The sequence below is a fragment of the Lonchura striata genome, chromosome 4, assembly GCF_050655825.1.
Source record: "Lonchura striata isolate lonStrDom1 chromosome 4, ASM5065582v1, whole genome shotgun sequence".
Taxonomy (NCBI): domain Eukaryota; kingdom Metazoa; phylum Chordata; class Aves; order Passeriformes; family Estrildidae; genus Lonchura; species Lonchura striata.
Window position 1 is genome coordinate 11,086,284 of NC_140706.1, and position 16,231 is coordinate 11,102,514.

General features: G+C 41.1%; 1 protein-coding gene across 15 annotated transcripts in view; it reads left to right on the plus strand.

Moving 5' to 3' along the window:
- Window positions 1-16,231, plus strand: part of ABLIM2 (actin binding LIM protein family member 2) — a 127,238-nt gene that overhangs the window by 95,423 nt on the left and 15,584 nt on the right. For 6 of the 15 annotated variants that reach the window (XM_021550652.3, XM_021550655.3, XM_021550653.3 and 3 more), the window contains 5 exons: window positions 3,678-3,779; window positions 5,089-5,142; window positions 8,618-8,670; window positions 9,284-9,407; window positions 14,514-14,572. In XM_021550652.3, the coding sequence (XP_021406327.2) occupies window positions 3,678-3,779; window positions 5,089-5,142; window positions 8,618-8,670; window positions 9,284-9,407; window positions 14,514-14,572 (392 nt within the window). The remainder of the gene's footprint in view (window positions 1-3,677; window positions 3,780-5,088; window positions 5,143-8,617; window positions 8,671-9,283; window positions 9,408-14,513; window positions 14,573-16,231) is intronic. The other 9 variants (XM_085578511.1, XM_085578512.1, XM_085578513.1 and 6 more) reach the window with 3 other exon arrangements.

Here is a 16,231-nt window from a genome sequence, read left to right on the forward strand (position 1 = left end):
GATGTTGTGGATGTGCTCTTTTTTTCTCTTCAAAGTGGGAAGATTTCTTCTTTAGTGTGGGAAGAGTGGGATTGTAGAAATAGTTGGTTTGTATCCAGACCCACCTTGATGTTCCCACTTCAGTTTTAAGAAAGTGAGATCCTGCTTATTTAAAAAAAAATTTATAAGATCCAAAAATAATACACTGCACTATACTAGAAGTAATCTTTTTAATACCAGCACTCCACATATGTCATAAAAGAGATTTCTTTACACTTCCAGTAGACAGATACATTACTACCCTAGGGAAATTAAGACAAGCAAAATCTTCCTTTTGATTTCACTGAGGTTGCCTCATATTCTTCCTGAGAATGAGAGGGTTCATAATTTTTTCCAGTGAGAAATATGATTACTAAGTTCCTGTTCTTCCATCAGTGTTCTGCAGTCTAGCTCCCAAGAAGTCTATTGGGATGAGCTGCTATTTATCATGAAGGCAGATAATTTGAAGGTTGTGCTCTTTTAAGGATTTTTGTCTTCAAAATAAGTCCTGTGACAACCTCACTTCAAGAAAGTTTCACAGTTCATGACACTGCAAGTGATACCTGTGATATTCCAAGCATCTATGCTTGGTGTAGTAGTTCCTCTAGAGGTGATGAATTTTTGACTATGATGAGCCCTGTTGAAAGAAATGTTTGCTTAAAATGTAGTGGAAATTATCTTGCCTTTCTAGTGCATCTAGTGCAGGAGCACAGCTTCCAACCCCCTTTTTTTTTTTGGCTTTGAAAACTTGAAAAGAATTAGTCATCAAACTTCAAAAAACTTCTAATTTAGTCACCATGGGCAGAGATTAAAGGGTCCAGTTTTGTAAGTAGGCTTGGACAGCTCCCTCATTCAGCCAGTGGCATCTGTTTGTTCTTCAGCCCTGAACTTAGGTAGCTCTTACTGTAACTTACTATAAAATTTCCCATCCTCACAGGTAAGATACAAGCTGACTAAGTAGGAGATACAAGCAGTATTATACTTTTTCCCCTTGAAAATGGAGCATGGTCTGAGCCCTGGTCAGTTGGCTCTACACACAAAGGGTTAAAAGTACAGCCTGCCCTGTCAGCAGCCAGGAGACACAAGGAAGTTTTTGTGGTTTACACTCAAGTTTAAAGTACGCCTTCCCAGATTCTTTCCAAGTTAAACAACATCCAGGGAAGAGTTCAGGATTCTGGTTTTTTGCTCTTCACTGATCACAGCCTGTGGCTGCTTATGACAGGAGGCAAACCCAAAAGTTTGAAAAATTGCTCTCTCTGGTAGTTGCCTTTTCTCTGAGAATTTGTTTGAAGTTCTTCTTCAGTCTATACTAGGCAAACCTTGAAAGAGATAGTTTATTGGCAAAGTCTCATTTTAGAGATTAAAATAATAGCCTAGCTTAAGCAGCTGTATGTCGTTCCTACTCATTAACTTTCTACATGGGTCTTCTGTTTGCTTTATTATTAAACACTTTTGTATGCAAAATGTGAAATACAACTACTCACATGTTTATCTGAATCAGTGGCAGAATTAAAGTTCAAATGTGCATCAGTTTGTACGAGTGGAGTCCAAGAAGAACCTTTTCCATAATTTCATCCTTAACTCTTCCATTTTGAGCAAGTTAGAGGTAATGACTTTGCAAACTGCTCCACACAGATGATCCTTGCACTGAGCAATTTTTAGTTTCCCTGTCCCCTGGTGCTTGCACTCATATCTTATGTTCCTACAAGTTTATTCCTCTTAATTAATGCTTCCCCCTGATTCCTTGCTGACACTGTATCCTGTCACTGAGAAATTACTATCTGTGTGTGTACGATACCAGCACCTTGGGTCGCTGCTCAATGAAGTGATTATTCATGCAGATCATATATGAATAGACATTCTAATAATATGCTAATTTTTAAGTAAATGAGGAATCAATACACTGTGGAAATTGCTTGAGAACTTTCATTTTCTGTTTAAATTAGATAACTCCAATAAAAATATCTAATTTGAGTGAAGGACATCACAGAATTTTTAAGAATTTTGGAGGTGTAATGGATCTTATTTTAGAAAGTATCTACTAGTGACACTGAGGCTTCTTCTATTTAATAGGGATAGGCAGCAAGCAGCAAAGAAGGTGGGAATTCATAAATGTGGAGTGAAAACTTGTCCCCACTTTTTTCCTTCCAAGGGCAAAGGAGGAATCAAGAAACTGAATAACTGTCTGGTTTCTTGTCTGAGGACTACATGCCTGCAAGCTTGTGGTGATGCACCAGATTCTTAGTAATTCCATATTTTTTTCTTAACATTTTGGAAGGACCATAGGCCATCAGCATCTGTAGTTGGGATTTCAATTTCTCAACATCCCAGATTACACTTTTTCAACAAGAAATCACTCTTACTGAGTGGTCACAGCTGAATAGCTTTTGAGTTTTAATTTTTGGTCTACTGTGAACACTACAGACACAAAATTTAGGATGGATTAGTTAGTGTATTGTCATGAGATAGCACAGCACGCTCTTCTGACCTCGTCTGTCCTGTCTCTGCTCCCACTGGGCTCGGTGGCACTGTCCCCTTGACCTCAGTGGTGCATGGCAAGGCTGGCTTTGGTGACAGTGGGGTGGCCATGCACCCACTGTGTCAGCAGAGACACCTCCATGGGCATGGCCTCGACAGCTCTGGTAACCCAGTAGCTCTGTGGTTATGAAACATCCCCTTCATGAAGGCAGATCTAATGCCCTGAGCTGCTGCACTTTCTTTACCCACAGAAACTTGCTACACCATCATCATTACTAGCCATTAAATTTGTGCTTCATCCACACTGAAACAATAACAGCAAATTAACAGTCATTTGATGTAAGAATAAATGTCATGTTTGCTTCCAGTTGCTTAGCAGTGCTGTAAACTAAAAGGATTTTACAAGTCCCAAAAAAGTAGAGCTTTACTTTTTTGTTTGCCAAGCAGCACTATAATGCCATAGAGTGTGCTTCAAGGAATAAGCCAAGAGGAGATGAATGGCACCTAATAAACATTTGAAAAAACAAGTTGAAAAATGAAGATGGAAAAAATCCTACATGTGTCTTGAAATCTGGTGAAGTGACTATGGCATTATAGATCCATGACTTGATAATCCAACCCTGTTTGCATAAAAAGGCTGTGGCATGTTACCTGTGGGAAAAGTTTGCAATTGAAAGCCAAATTTCAACATCTCTTTTTGTCATTGATATATGCAGGATTTTTTTACTTAACCATAACGTTTATGTTTTGGTCTAGTCCTGCTTTGAGATAATTTAAACACTACTGAATTATGTATTACTAGTTTCAGGGGCAGGCTACGAACCATAGCTTAAACTTTTAAAACACTTGATCAGTAGATTAATCAGTTAAGGCTATGCGAAACACATTGCAAGATTCTGGATGTTCTTATCCTTTGATTTTCTTTTTTTAAAGCATCATTAAAAGAGAAGTTTTCACTTCAAAGTAGGGCATCTTAATCTGATATCTATCAGATAGTAATTTTTGATGAGGTGTTTGGAGTCTGAGCCAATATACAATGCTGAAAAATAATGAGTTTTACAAAAACATATATTTAAAACTGTTGGATTAACAAGTCATTCTGAACAAGCTTTTATGCTTGAAATACTCTACTTTGCTTTCCATTTTTCTTTTATCTGCTTTCTTTGCTCTTCCCCTTGGAGGCAGTGAAAGTGGTCGGAGCACTCCAAGCTTATCCATGTACTCTGACAGCAAATCTTCACCTTCTGTCTATCAGCAGGCTCCTAGGCATTTCCATATTCCAGGTAGGCATTAACTGCTTAGCTTTTGATCTTCAATTTCACCTGTTTGTTCTCTTCTGAATGTAATTCTTTTTTTTTTTTTTGCATTGATTTGTGAATTTCAAATTGTAGAAAGAGAAAATGTTTACTAAGTGAATATCTGTTGTTAAACTTCATCTCAAAAATAAAAGAAAGCTGTGTGCTCATGTAACTATATGTTAAAAAATTGCTTTACAGAAGGAACAGAATGAAAAATGTTACCAAGAGTACAAAGTTACAGCAGTGCTGGGTTAGTGGCTGAACTAGATGATCTTAAACATCTTTTACAGCCTTAATGTTTTTAAGATCCTATGATTTATAGTGCCATAACTGCATAGATATATTGAATTTTTGTGTAGGAGGAATGACTGAAAGGATTTTTGATATTTGTTTTTTTTTTTCTTCTATTATCTGAATTTAAGTAATAGTAACATAAACTTTAAAAGAAGCTGTAGGACTTCAGAACTGCAGGAGGCTCATTTTGGCTGTCTTTGTATATGTACTCTACTGTTTTCAAGTTCTGTCAACAAGCACATTAAACTTATATCCACACTGTTTAGCTTTTTGACTGCTAAGAACATCTACCTCCTCACTGTAATTCTTTTTTTATTCACATTTAGCTTCTGTAGTTAATGTTTCTGTAAACAGACCACAATTAGGAATTCTGTCTGCTCAGGTTCACAGTACTGAGTAAATCTGATGTCTGTACAATGTGATATGGGAGCCCTGGACTGTGGCTCTGAGTGCATCCAGAAAATGCCTGGAAGGCCAAGTTAGCTGTACAATTCAGAGTACAGACAAATTATAGGATTTCCTAAAATAATAATTTGTATTTCCAGTATAAAAATTCATACCTGAACATGTACACTGTATTTATAAATAATGGAGAATATTCTTTTCCAGTGTGACAGTTGTAGTAATCTGTTGTACTCCTATATGAACTTTCAGTAGTGGCAAGTGTGCCAGTTTCTTTTTTGCTGATTATGAAGTATATACTGGTAGTGCAGATGAAACCACCTACATATCACCAAAGGGATGCCACTCAAGATGTCTAAGAGCATTTTGAGGGACTATGGCGGGATTATGTTGCATAGGTAGGTATAAAGGTTTTCAGTTTATGATGGATAAAGTTCCATTCTCTGTTAATTACCAGTGAGTGGCAAAGCACTGAATGAATGCATAGTGGTTGCTGAGGTTTTTGCATTGTTACTGTTGCTGAGAGGAAACAAGAGCAGCGTGGTCTGAACTGCTTGCTTATTCTTTCATTCTTTCCTTTCTCTTTCCTCTTCTGCAGACACTGGTGTAAAAGATAACATCTATAGGAAACCTCCTATCTACAAACAGCATGGTATAGTCTGCTTTTCTCTCTTGCAGTTTTATCTATGTGTCTTTGCAAAAAAATGTGTATTGAGTCCCAAATTCATTTGCTGTAGTCTTTGCATGTCATTATGTCCCTACAACCTCAAATAGAAAAGGAGAAAAAGTAACATGAAAATTAAATAACATTTTGTATAACATGTTGTCCAAGGATACAATAAGTTCTGCAAAACTGGGATCCTGGTATTTTGATATGTTGTGTTGATTCAGAGCTGATAATAATAAACTGCTGTGCTATGCCCGGACCGCTGTTCCACGCCCTGTTTGCCCTCTCCTGCCTCTCTGTGCCTGCTCCTCAATATAAATCCTTAGATTGTAGCAACTTCTCAGGCTGAGAAAAAAAAAAAAAAAAAAAAAAAAGACAGCTAAAGAGGTTGGTTATTATAATGCTGTTTGGAAAAATCATGGACAAATGCAAAGTAATCATCTAGTGTAAGTCAGCATTGTTTCACTCATTTACAGAAGCTGATGATAGGACTCTGATATCCTGTAACCTGGCTGTGTAATTTAATTTTATAGATACATTTGGTTTGCAAAGAGGATTCTAAGCATCAGCTTTATGTTTGCAGACTGGGCAATTTTATATCAGTTGCTGTCTGTCGAAGTCTGGATTATGTCCGTTTTGCACTGCTGTATGGAGTTGTCCTTGTAATCACTGAAGTGAGCAGAGAATTAAACTAGCAAGTCAGCAATCTCAATAGGTTAACAAGAATATATGTTTTAAACTTTCTTTTCTACATTATTGATGTTTTGAAAGATTGTCTTGAAAATACATTTTTTTTCCTACCAGAGGGTAAAACATAATTTACTGTAACTAAAAAATCCCCAAAAACCATAAAATCCAGAAACAACAACAAAAATCAAGAAACTTTTCTGTCAATAAAATAATACAAATGAAAATTAAATTTAAAAATATTTATCTTTTGTTCTGGACGGATTTGCAACTAAAGCAGGAACACATAAGCAGCTGATGATTCAGCTCCTTAAGCTAATGGGACACTGAACTAATTCATACTGAAAAGGAGCCAGAGAACATTCCTTTGTTGAAGAGACCAAGTTTGAACAAACAAACACAAAAATGTTCTTTAAAACAAGAAGTGCAAGAAGCTCTTCCAAAACATTTAGTTTAAAAGGTATTAGTTACATCAGCACCCAACAGACTTGCTGTAGCTACAGCTTCTGTATTTCTATTATAAACAACCAATTCCAGAATGAGAAAAAGGTGGTGGAAGAATGGAACATGCAAGAGATCAGGCTCAGAGCTGGAGTTGGAAAGTTAAGAGTGTAGGAGCCTGCATGGCTGTGTGTGTGTGTTTGTGTTTTAGAAATATTTGAATATCATTCAAAGTTACTAAAAAAGTTTTGAAATCACATTGGGATTCATGGCTGAGCCGAGTATCCCTTGTAGTGGTGAAGCTAATGACCAGGACTGATGAAATTCAGGGCACTTGGATTTACCTGCCAGCACTGTGTTACTTGAAACCTTCTCAGGAGCTTGGCAGGGGTTGGCCTTCATGGCCCTCACTGATTTTGGCTGTAAATCATCTGCATCTCTTTGAAGTCAGATGCTCTCAAGATCTGGTGGAACTTTCTTGAAATTTCTGAATAAAAATCTTGAATCAAGCATGGGGTGTTTTTCCTTTGAAAACATCAGTGTCTTGAAACAAAAATAAAATTTACAAAAAATGCATCAGATCCTCTATACATGGGAGCAAGATCTGTACACGTAACCTGGAGTAGCTTGTTGACTTGCAGTTTAGGGTGTGCTCCAAAATATCTGTGAACAGGTTTAAGGCCTTCTTGCAGTATAGGGACTTTATTCATCATCTGTCATATTTGAATATTCCTTCCTATTTTATTCCTCAGAGAAGCAGCTTGCCATCTTGGAAAAATACCCATGTCAGGATGCTATGAGATAACTGTGGACCTTTTCCATAATGCTGTTCATGTTTTCTAACCCTTTTTTTTTTTTTTTTTTTATTCCCACAATAAATTGAAGTGGCGGGAAACAGCCAAACCCTCTACAGTTCTAGATTTTCACCTGTAACCTACAGATATTCTCCATATGGCAATTTGTCATTTTTTAGCTACCACCTCCTCAGCAAAACCAGTTAAAGTCTGGATGTGAGCTGTACAATGGCACCAGAAATTGCACCAGAATAACACTGAAATACTTTTGGTGGTGGCCTTTCACCTGTGTTGTTTAGACACAGGGCAGATCCTCTACAGACATGATGGCTGGGGAACTAGAGAGGACAGAGTTTTTCCCAACTTGCAGTGAGTTTTCCAGCACTTCTAATGGTGCAATTTAACCTCTGTCTCTAAGAATCTCATCTGAGCCTTAACTTTTGTATTATTGTACTCTTTCTTTTAATAATAATTACATTTTCTTTCTACGTTGCACAGGGCCATTTTTCTCGGGCAGACAACCCCCTTGTCATATTCATTTCTCATTAAATTTATGCTTAAATTTATGCTCTGTCCTTCCATTATTCCAGTTTTGCACCATTAAAACTCTCTCCAAACTACCCAGAGGGATGCAAAGGCAAGTAGGGCTCAAATTTTAAGAACTTACCTGAAATGGTGTGAAATTTGGCACAAAACTTTCTGTAAGATTCTTGAGTGTAACTTGCTGTCTGGAATAATACCCTGAGAAATAAAAGACAAGGAAAAACACATTCAAGGGTTGGGAACTATCTAATGAAGAGCTTTTAGGTTTTCAGTTTTCATCTCAGCAAGCTGAAAAGTTACAAGGAAATGTTTTAGCCAATGGTAAAACATCAGCAACTTTTTTTAAGAAACATTCTTTAAGAGTACAATATGGGCAGAAGGGGAAGATAGAATCATAAAAATTTGTTGGTCAAGAATTTTGAATTTTAGAGTCTGATGCAATCTCTCTTGCGTGTTTGATAAATATATTTAAAGTAATATTTGATAAAGAGGCAATGCCAAGTTTGTTCATAATTTTCTTTACCATGATTGTCTATCCTCTTTGTGATCCCAGGAGGCCCAGATGTGCTGACTACAAAATATCTGTGTGACTGCTTTGTACTTTCATGGTTGTTATAACACAGAAGGGGGAAGTGGCTTCCCTGTGAGCGGTGCCCATAGAAATTTGTCCCTAAGTTATGATGCACAATTCTTTTTCCCACCAATCATTCCCCAAAAGTAGTTTCTTCCTGAAAATGAAGGTTCAAAATCCAGCAGGAATAGATTCTCTAAATTCACTGTATACATGAAGGAAAACGATAATAATTTCAGAATTACTTTGATTAATTATGTGAAGCCACAGCTCTACACATCAAATTTTCTGTCACACTCTATTTTTTTTAAACTGATTTTTCTCCCCCTCTTAAAAATACTTGGAACATAAGTACAGTCAAAACAGAAGACAAAAAATAAGATGCATTCTGTTCAAATTTTTAAAATTAATTTAAATCTTACAGCAGCAAGAAGATCAGAAGGGGAGGATGGAAGCCTGGATCAGGACAGTAAGAAGGTAATGATCAGAAAGAACAAAAAGAAGTATTTATCATTCTTAAAGTAACTGGTTTTTAAAACACATTCATATGTAAGGGTATTCTTTTAAGTAATTGAAATAATCATTACTACTTTTAGGTCTTTCCGAAAAGACATAGAAAAGCTTAATCTCTCACCCAGAGGGTTTAAAATGTACATTCTGCAGTAAAGAGAAGTAGGTATATTGAGATTAAGAGCAATAAACTGTGGATTTTCACTTGGTCTCAATGTCTACGTTGGTGATTCAGCTAATCCTGCAGACATAGGATGCATATCATCCTAGAAGAAAAGTGTCAAGAGCAGATTAATTATAAGAAAATGGCACAGGGCTCCTTCTAAAGTGGGATGCAGCGAGCAGCTTCATGAATAGAGAAACTATCCTCAGTGCAGCTAAAAATTGAAAGTTTCTGGTAGCTGTGATGTCTAATTCACCATTCAGTCAGCTTTTATAACTTGGTAAAGGATGGTACGAGCTGCAGTGAGCATTAACAGAGAAGCAGTTCACGAGGCATGTGAGACAGCCGAGGTAGGAGAGCTGAACTGCCTCCAGGTGCTAAATCCTGTATCTTATAACAGGCTTTTCCTCTCTGCAGCTGAAGACCAGCTGGCTGATCCTTAAAGGGGATATGGAGACCAGAACCAACTCCCCGGACTCGGAGACGCGCTCGCTGTCCCTCGCTGCCGGGGCGCAGGAGGCCACGGCCGCCCAGTACTCCCGTGAGTGCTGCTGGGCACAGGAGGGAGGGGGTCCTGCTGCAGCCCCAGCCACGCAGCTCCCTGGCTGCCTTTGTGCTTCAGCTCTGCCAGAACGGCACCCCTCTGTCAGTTTGATCTGCCGTGGCTTGTGAGCGTTCAGTTTGATGATGAAACTATGGATTTGTGTTAGTGAAAGGAGCATCATTACCTGCGTAAATGAACTGTTGTCTCTTTGGAGAGCAGAGATTCCTTACCACAAAAGCTCCTCATAAAAATGCCCATTTATTGTATGATACCTGTTTTCAGTAGACAGGATGGCAGTATCAGGCAGATTTTTCATTTGTGCTAATTAGTCGTTGACACAAACTATGTATTTTGGATATTGATGGAGCCATTCCTTCTCTGTCATGATACACATAAAGATTTCCTTGCTCCAGAGATTAACTTAGGCATTCTTTTTTGTTATCACTCAGAGTTATAAGGTCACAGAAATATTCCAGGTGGGAAAGGGAATAATTCTTTTAACTGAATACTGGCCCATGCTAGCTGTCAGTACCAAAAATGTGGTCAACAAATTTCTTATTACACATTTCAGCAAGTCAGAAACATTACTACTGGGCCTGAATTTTACTTTTAAGTTACATACATGGCAAAAAATAAATTTCATGGATATAAAGAAATAACTGGGACATTCCTCTCCTTGCCTCCTCTGCTTTAAAACATGCAGCACTAGCAGGTCATCCAGGGTAAACAAGTTGGGAAGCAGTTTTCCAAAAGAATGCACCCAATGCTAGACATGTCTGGCAGCAGGGCTAGGATGTCAGTGTTGTGGGCATTTTGGTAATGTGATAGTTGGTTCCATCAATTTATATTAAGGAAATTATGGCTTAGCTATGCAGGGAAGAGGGAAAACAGATACTACAAATTCTGTCACAAGGTTGTAACAAGATAAAAAAGAAAACTTATTTTAGATCATCAGTCTCACTGGTGTGGCTTAAAGGAATTTGATAACTTAATCCTCACTAGAAATCACAAACGTGCAGAAGGTGTATTGCAGGATTCCCTGTGCAGGGGAAACCAAGTCTGACCACCTCATGCACTTAACATCTGTAAATTGTTGCTTACAAATGAGCACCTTTGAAACTTTTCATTGTCATACATACATGGGGTATGTCTGGAAGCTTTATGGAGTAGATCTGATGCTCTTATACACAAGTTTTGAGAGACCAGTCCTTAAGTGCAGATCTAAAGCAGGGAGAAGTATGTAGCACACCAAGAAGTGTTATACAGGAACAACCTATGGTGGTTATTTTCTCCCCTGAGAATGTTGCTACACCTGTCACTCTGCTACATGAGCACTTCCTTCAGATTTTTTATTATCTTGGGAATGTGGAACTATTAAAACTAGAAATATGTCAGGGTCAATATCACATTTGTGCCAATATAGGTTCTGTAGTTCATTTTCCATTGCTTTTTATCAGCATTTCTCTGTCCCTCACGAAAGTTGACTCCATTACCCAATTAGCAGCTACATGGAAATGATATTGAGGAAGTTTTATCTTCCTGAAATTTACACTTTTCCTTTCCTTATGCTTTTACTCACTAACCTGACTGTTTTAATACCTGTGGACATCCGTAGTTATTCTGTCTCTATTCAGTGTTTCCCTATTTAGCTCTGAATATTTATAGTCTGTCATATGTCCCCCACTGGTCACAGAAGAGTAGCATCTCTACCTCTTTCACTTCTGCTTGAGAACTCTGGCTTTCAGCCCCATCTCTGTGGCATAGTCAGTGACTATCAGAGAAAATACATTTGTGAGGCATAGGTTTGGTGCCAAGTGGTTACGTGCAGAGTGGAGGGAGTTAGCAGGCTGTGAATTGGTAGTGATGTTTCCAGCTATACTGAGCAAAAAGCCATGAGTTTTTCTGCCCAGCCTCTGAGCAAACCAGAGAAGGGTTGTTTTGCTCTAGTAGAAATTTTGCCGCATTACATTACTTAAATGCCCAGAAGAACACAACTAACAGCACAGCACATCAGTCAACAGGCAAGAGTGGAGCTTGTATCTCCTTACATCCACCTGTGAAAATAGGTCTTGTTTCTGTATATGTAGATGTGTAATAGTTAATAATTTTCCATAATTCATTATTTTAAGTGTTGTGTATTTGGGAAAGCGGGCATCCAGGAAGGCGTGTAACCCTTGCTGTTGATGTGTCCGTGATGACTCTCGGCGCTGCGTTTCGGGCCGCTCCGGCTCCGCTTCCCCGGGCGGCCACACGGTGGCGCGGGCGCCGCGGGCGCGGTCCGGCAGCTCCGGGGCAGCCCCGGGGCAGCTCCGGGGCAGCTCCGGGGAGCTCCGGGGCAGCTCCGGGGCAGCTCCGGGGCAGCTCCGGGGCAGCTCCGGGGCAGCTCCGGCAGCTCCGGGGAGCTCCGCGGCAGCTCCGGGGCAGCTCCGGCAGCTCCGGGGCAGCTCCGGCAGCTCCGGGGCAGCTCCGGGGAGCTCCGGCAGCTCCGGGGCAGCTCCGGGGCAGCTCCGGGGCAGCTCCGGGGCAGCTCCGGGGCAGCTCCGGGGAGCTCCGGGGCAGCTCCGGGGCAGCTCCGGCAGCTCCGGGGCAGCTCCGGGGAGCTCCGGGGCAGCTCCGCGGCAGCTCCGGCAGCTCCGCGGCAGCTCCGGGGCAGCTCCGGGGCAGCTCCGGGGCAGCTCCGGGGCAGCTCCGGGGCCGGTCCTGGGCAGCTCCGGGGCAGCTCCGGCAGCTCCGGGGCAGCTCCGGGGCAGCTCCGGGGCAGCTCCGGGGCCGGTCCTGGGCAGCTCCGGGGCAGCTCCGCGGCAGCTCCGGCAGCTCCGGGGCAGCTCCGGGGCAGCTCCGGGGCAGCTCCGGGGAGCTCCGGGGCAGCTCCGGGGCAGCTCCGGCAGCTCCGGGGCAGCTCCGGGGAGCTCCGGGGCAGCTCCGCGGCAGCTCCGGCAGCTCCGCGGCAGCTCCGGGGCAGCTCCGGGGCAGCTCCGGGGCAGCTCCGGGGCAGCTCCGGGGCCGGTCCTGGGCAGCTCCGGGGCAGCTCCGGCAGCTCCGGGGCAGCTCCGGGGCAGCTCCGGGGCAGCTCCGGGGCCGGTCCTGGGCAGCTCCGGGGCAGCTCCGCGGCAGCTCCGGCAGCTCCGGGGCAGCTCCGGGGCAGCTCCGGGGCAGCTCCGGGGCAGCTCCGGGGCAGCTCCGGGGCAGCTCCGGGGCAGCTCCGGCAGCTCCGCGGCAGCTCCGGGGCAGCTCCGGGGCAGCCCCGGGGAGCTCCGGGGCAGCTCCGGGGAGCTCCGGCAGCTCCGGCAGCTCCGGGGCAGCTCCGGGGCAGCTCCGGGGCAGCTCCGCGGCAGCTCCGCGCCTGGCTGGCTCTGCTGCTCACGCGTCTTTACCTTGGGGCAGTGTTCCTCGGTGGCCGAGTATTATTTAGCGACAGAACAAACCTCACTCGCCCATCTTCTCTAGAGCCAAAAGGCCGAGAGATTGATCTGCACACTGATGTCCAACATAGCAGCTTTTTCCAGGGAGGAGCAGAGATGACAGCTTTGTTGCAGGCATTCTGTCACATTGGTATTATTTTACTCTTCTCTCTGGTGGCACTACCATTCACAACACAGGCAATTATAAGGTTTTTGGTTTGTTATTTTTTTCCTCTCTTAAATATAAAAAACAGAGTAGTTGCCCTTCTCTAATGGTAGGAAGTATTTGGCTTGCAATTCAATGTGAGCCTGTTGCTCCCTGTTGACATTAAAAAACATTAAGTTTTTTGACATTAAGTACATTTTGACATTAACATTAAGTGCTTTGAATTTTTTTCCATCATGACAGTGATTCACTGTCATTCCCTTAGCTTTTCTTCTGTTAGCTTTTCATCCTCGGTCAGCACTGCACTTTCTGTTCCGTGGATGAAATACTTCTTCAGTGCTCGAACCCTACCTGGGTTGTCTTTCACCTTTGCTGAGTGCTGAGTACTGACACAGTGCAACTCCCAGTGATCCCATTTCTTCTTTCCTTGTTCTCTTTTTATTTGGATAGCTGGAGAAACTTTTGGTATTTGTTTTAATATCATTTTCAGTGTTTAACTCAGCTTGACTTCTGGCAGTTTTCAGTTTATCTCAGCACATTTTGAGCTCTCTGCTGATCCATCTTTTGCATTTTCTTTCTGTATTCTTATTCCTAATAATCTCCTTAGGGTATTTATTAATCCAGTGGGGTCTGGATTCCCTTCCTGCATTCCTCTTTGGACACAGACTGCTAACAATTTTGACAGAAAGAAGTATTGTACATTCAGTTCTTTGAGCTATCTGACTTCTGTAACACTTTGCATCAGTTTTACATAATGTCCTATACTACAATCAGGAATGTTTATTATACATGTGTTTGTTCTTCTATTGTTTAACTTTTAAACTTTTTTATTAGAGTCTTAATACTAAAATTAAGGCATTTCAGTTGTCTTACAATGACCACACATGGTTTCATCACTGTGTTACATCATTTATTTGTGTTAACACCACTTTGCCAGTTTTCTCCATTTTAAAACTTTTATTCAGTTGGGTGTATATACTCTGATTGATTTACTTTATCCACTTCTGTGTCTTCATTTTTGCCTTTTTCAAAAGAAAAGTTTTACAGAAAGAAAAAAAAAAGTTTTTATTTTTTTAAGTAGTAGGGTATCAACCCATCTTTTTTAAGGGAAAAAAAAAAAACAAACAAACAAACAAAAAAAAAACCCATAACCCAGAACTCATATAGCACATTCAGAAGTGATGATCTAATCCCTTTAATCCAAATTTCAAATTATGATTTAACACCAATCTGGAAGGCAGAGATTTCATAATCTCTCAAATCTCAAGCTTTGCATCACCTTGGTGCATCAGGCTTCCATATTTTAAACCCCACAACTCCCTCCATGTGGTGCCCCTGGCATGCTGCTGGTCTAGATATTGTTACACATGTTCATGTGCATGAAATATGGAGAAAAAATGAGCATAGGTCAGTTATATTTAATCTCACTGATAGAATATTTGCATTGGTCTTGTAATTGCTGTTTCTGGATGTTTTCTTGGACTCCCTGTTTTAGTAGGCTGTGAAAGATTTAGCTATATATTGTGTCTTTTACAGGATTTCCATATTCTAAGTCTGCCTCTCTACCTGGCTATGGAAAGAATGGCTTACATCAGGTAGGTACACATTTAAATACATTGTTCAGGAAATAAGGTCTCATAAATAGACAACTCAGTAACTAGTTGAAAATCTACATAGTAATAACACTTCAAAGGTGTTTTGGCTGCCAGCTCTGACAGATTCATTCCCTATGTGGGTTACAGTTTGTCTCTCTGCAAGAGTAAGACTGACTGAGGCTTCTCCTTTTAATTGTGTGCATTATGAGCATTGGGAATCTTGATTCTCCTCCCAAAACAAAGATCTCAAATGTACAGGCTGCACATATTAATCATAGGATAGCTTGAATTAATGATAGAGACAGGCCTGAAATTAGGCAAGTAAGGATCTTTGAGCAAAGGTGGAACAGCCCACATCCCTTGCATTCCCTGAAGCATCTGTATTGTTATTTCTAGTGTGAATGTGTGTCTGTATGTGGTGTGTGTATTCACACACAGCCATTGTACTTTGAAGGCAGGGAGGGATCAAGGAAGATTGAATGACAAGCAGCAATCTAGAAAGAAAATTGTCTAACAAAATTATGATCAGAACAGACTAGGAATTATTTTTGTAATCCCTTTTTGCAATCTTTGTTAGTCTTTAATAAAATGGAAGCTTTGACAATGTGGCATTTCTATCTCTGGCATCTAGCATTATGGATTCTCAATTCATGGCTTACACTATAAGGTGAAAAAACACTATGGTTTATAGTAATGAGCAATACATAGATGCATGTGCACCTACCTTTTGAAGAATTGATTTGTTTCCAAATTGCATGGAGAGGACCTCGTTCAAATTCCCTTCTTTCTCTAAAGGAAGATGTGAAACATGCAAAAGCACATGAGGAGGATTAAACTTCCCCAGTGACAAGAGTCAAACTGAGAGTCATTTGGAAGGAGCTACAAGAAGGAAATTATCAAGGAGTAGCTAAGTGGATTTTTCCATTAGCTGCTGAAATGTCCATCCCTTTGAGATAATATTAAAGAACTGTCTGTATTGCTTCAATACCTGGTTTCTTGAATTCCTCTCTGAAGAAAGGAGTGACGCTGAAATTTTGTTGAGTAATATTTAGGAATTTAAAAGGGTCCATATAAAACTAATCCCACCTATGAGTCAAGAAAAAAGTTTTTCTGACTGCTCAGAATAGGTGTTGCCAGTAACCTGAAGTGAGCAAGACACTGCTTTGTGCCCAGCCACTGCACTGGTGAGGCACCAAAGCATCCCAAGGCTTCCCGAGGATTCCTTGCAGTGTGATGGGAAAGCAGCAGATGGCAGCATCTGTCCCATAGACAGAATCCCAAACCTGTATGAGAGTTGAAAAGGTTGCTCATGGTCAAATCCTTGAGGCCAAAATTCCTCTCAGAATGGATCTCCTCTGTTTGGATTGTAGGTTCATACCAGCTTTTGTGGTTTGTTATTTTTAATCAGCCATCCTAGTGCTGCATAAATAAAACCCCAAAAGCAAACAATAGGGAGCCTTGCAGGTTATTGTGGGCATAGCTGTGCACACCATTGATACCTAGCAGGCAAAAATGAGCCTTGGGGAAAAAAAAAACCATATAATAGTGCTTTTCTGATATCCTGTACTGTTTTTCATCGTAGCATTTGTCAGCAAAGGAAGAAGACTGGTTCAAACAAAGCACATACATGGTACATGCAGAGTTATCCCTGGTCAGTGG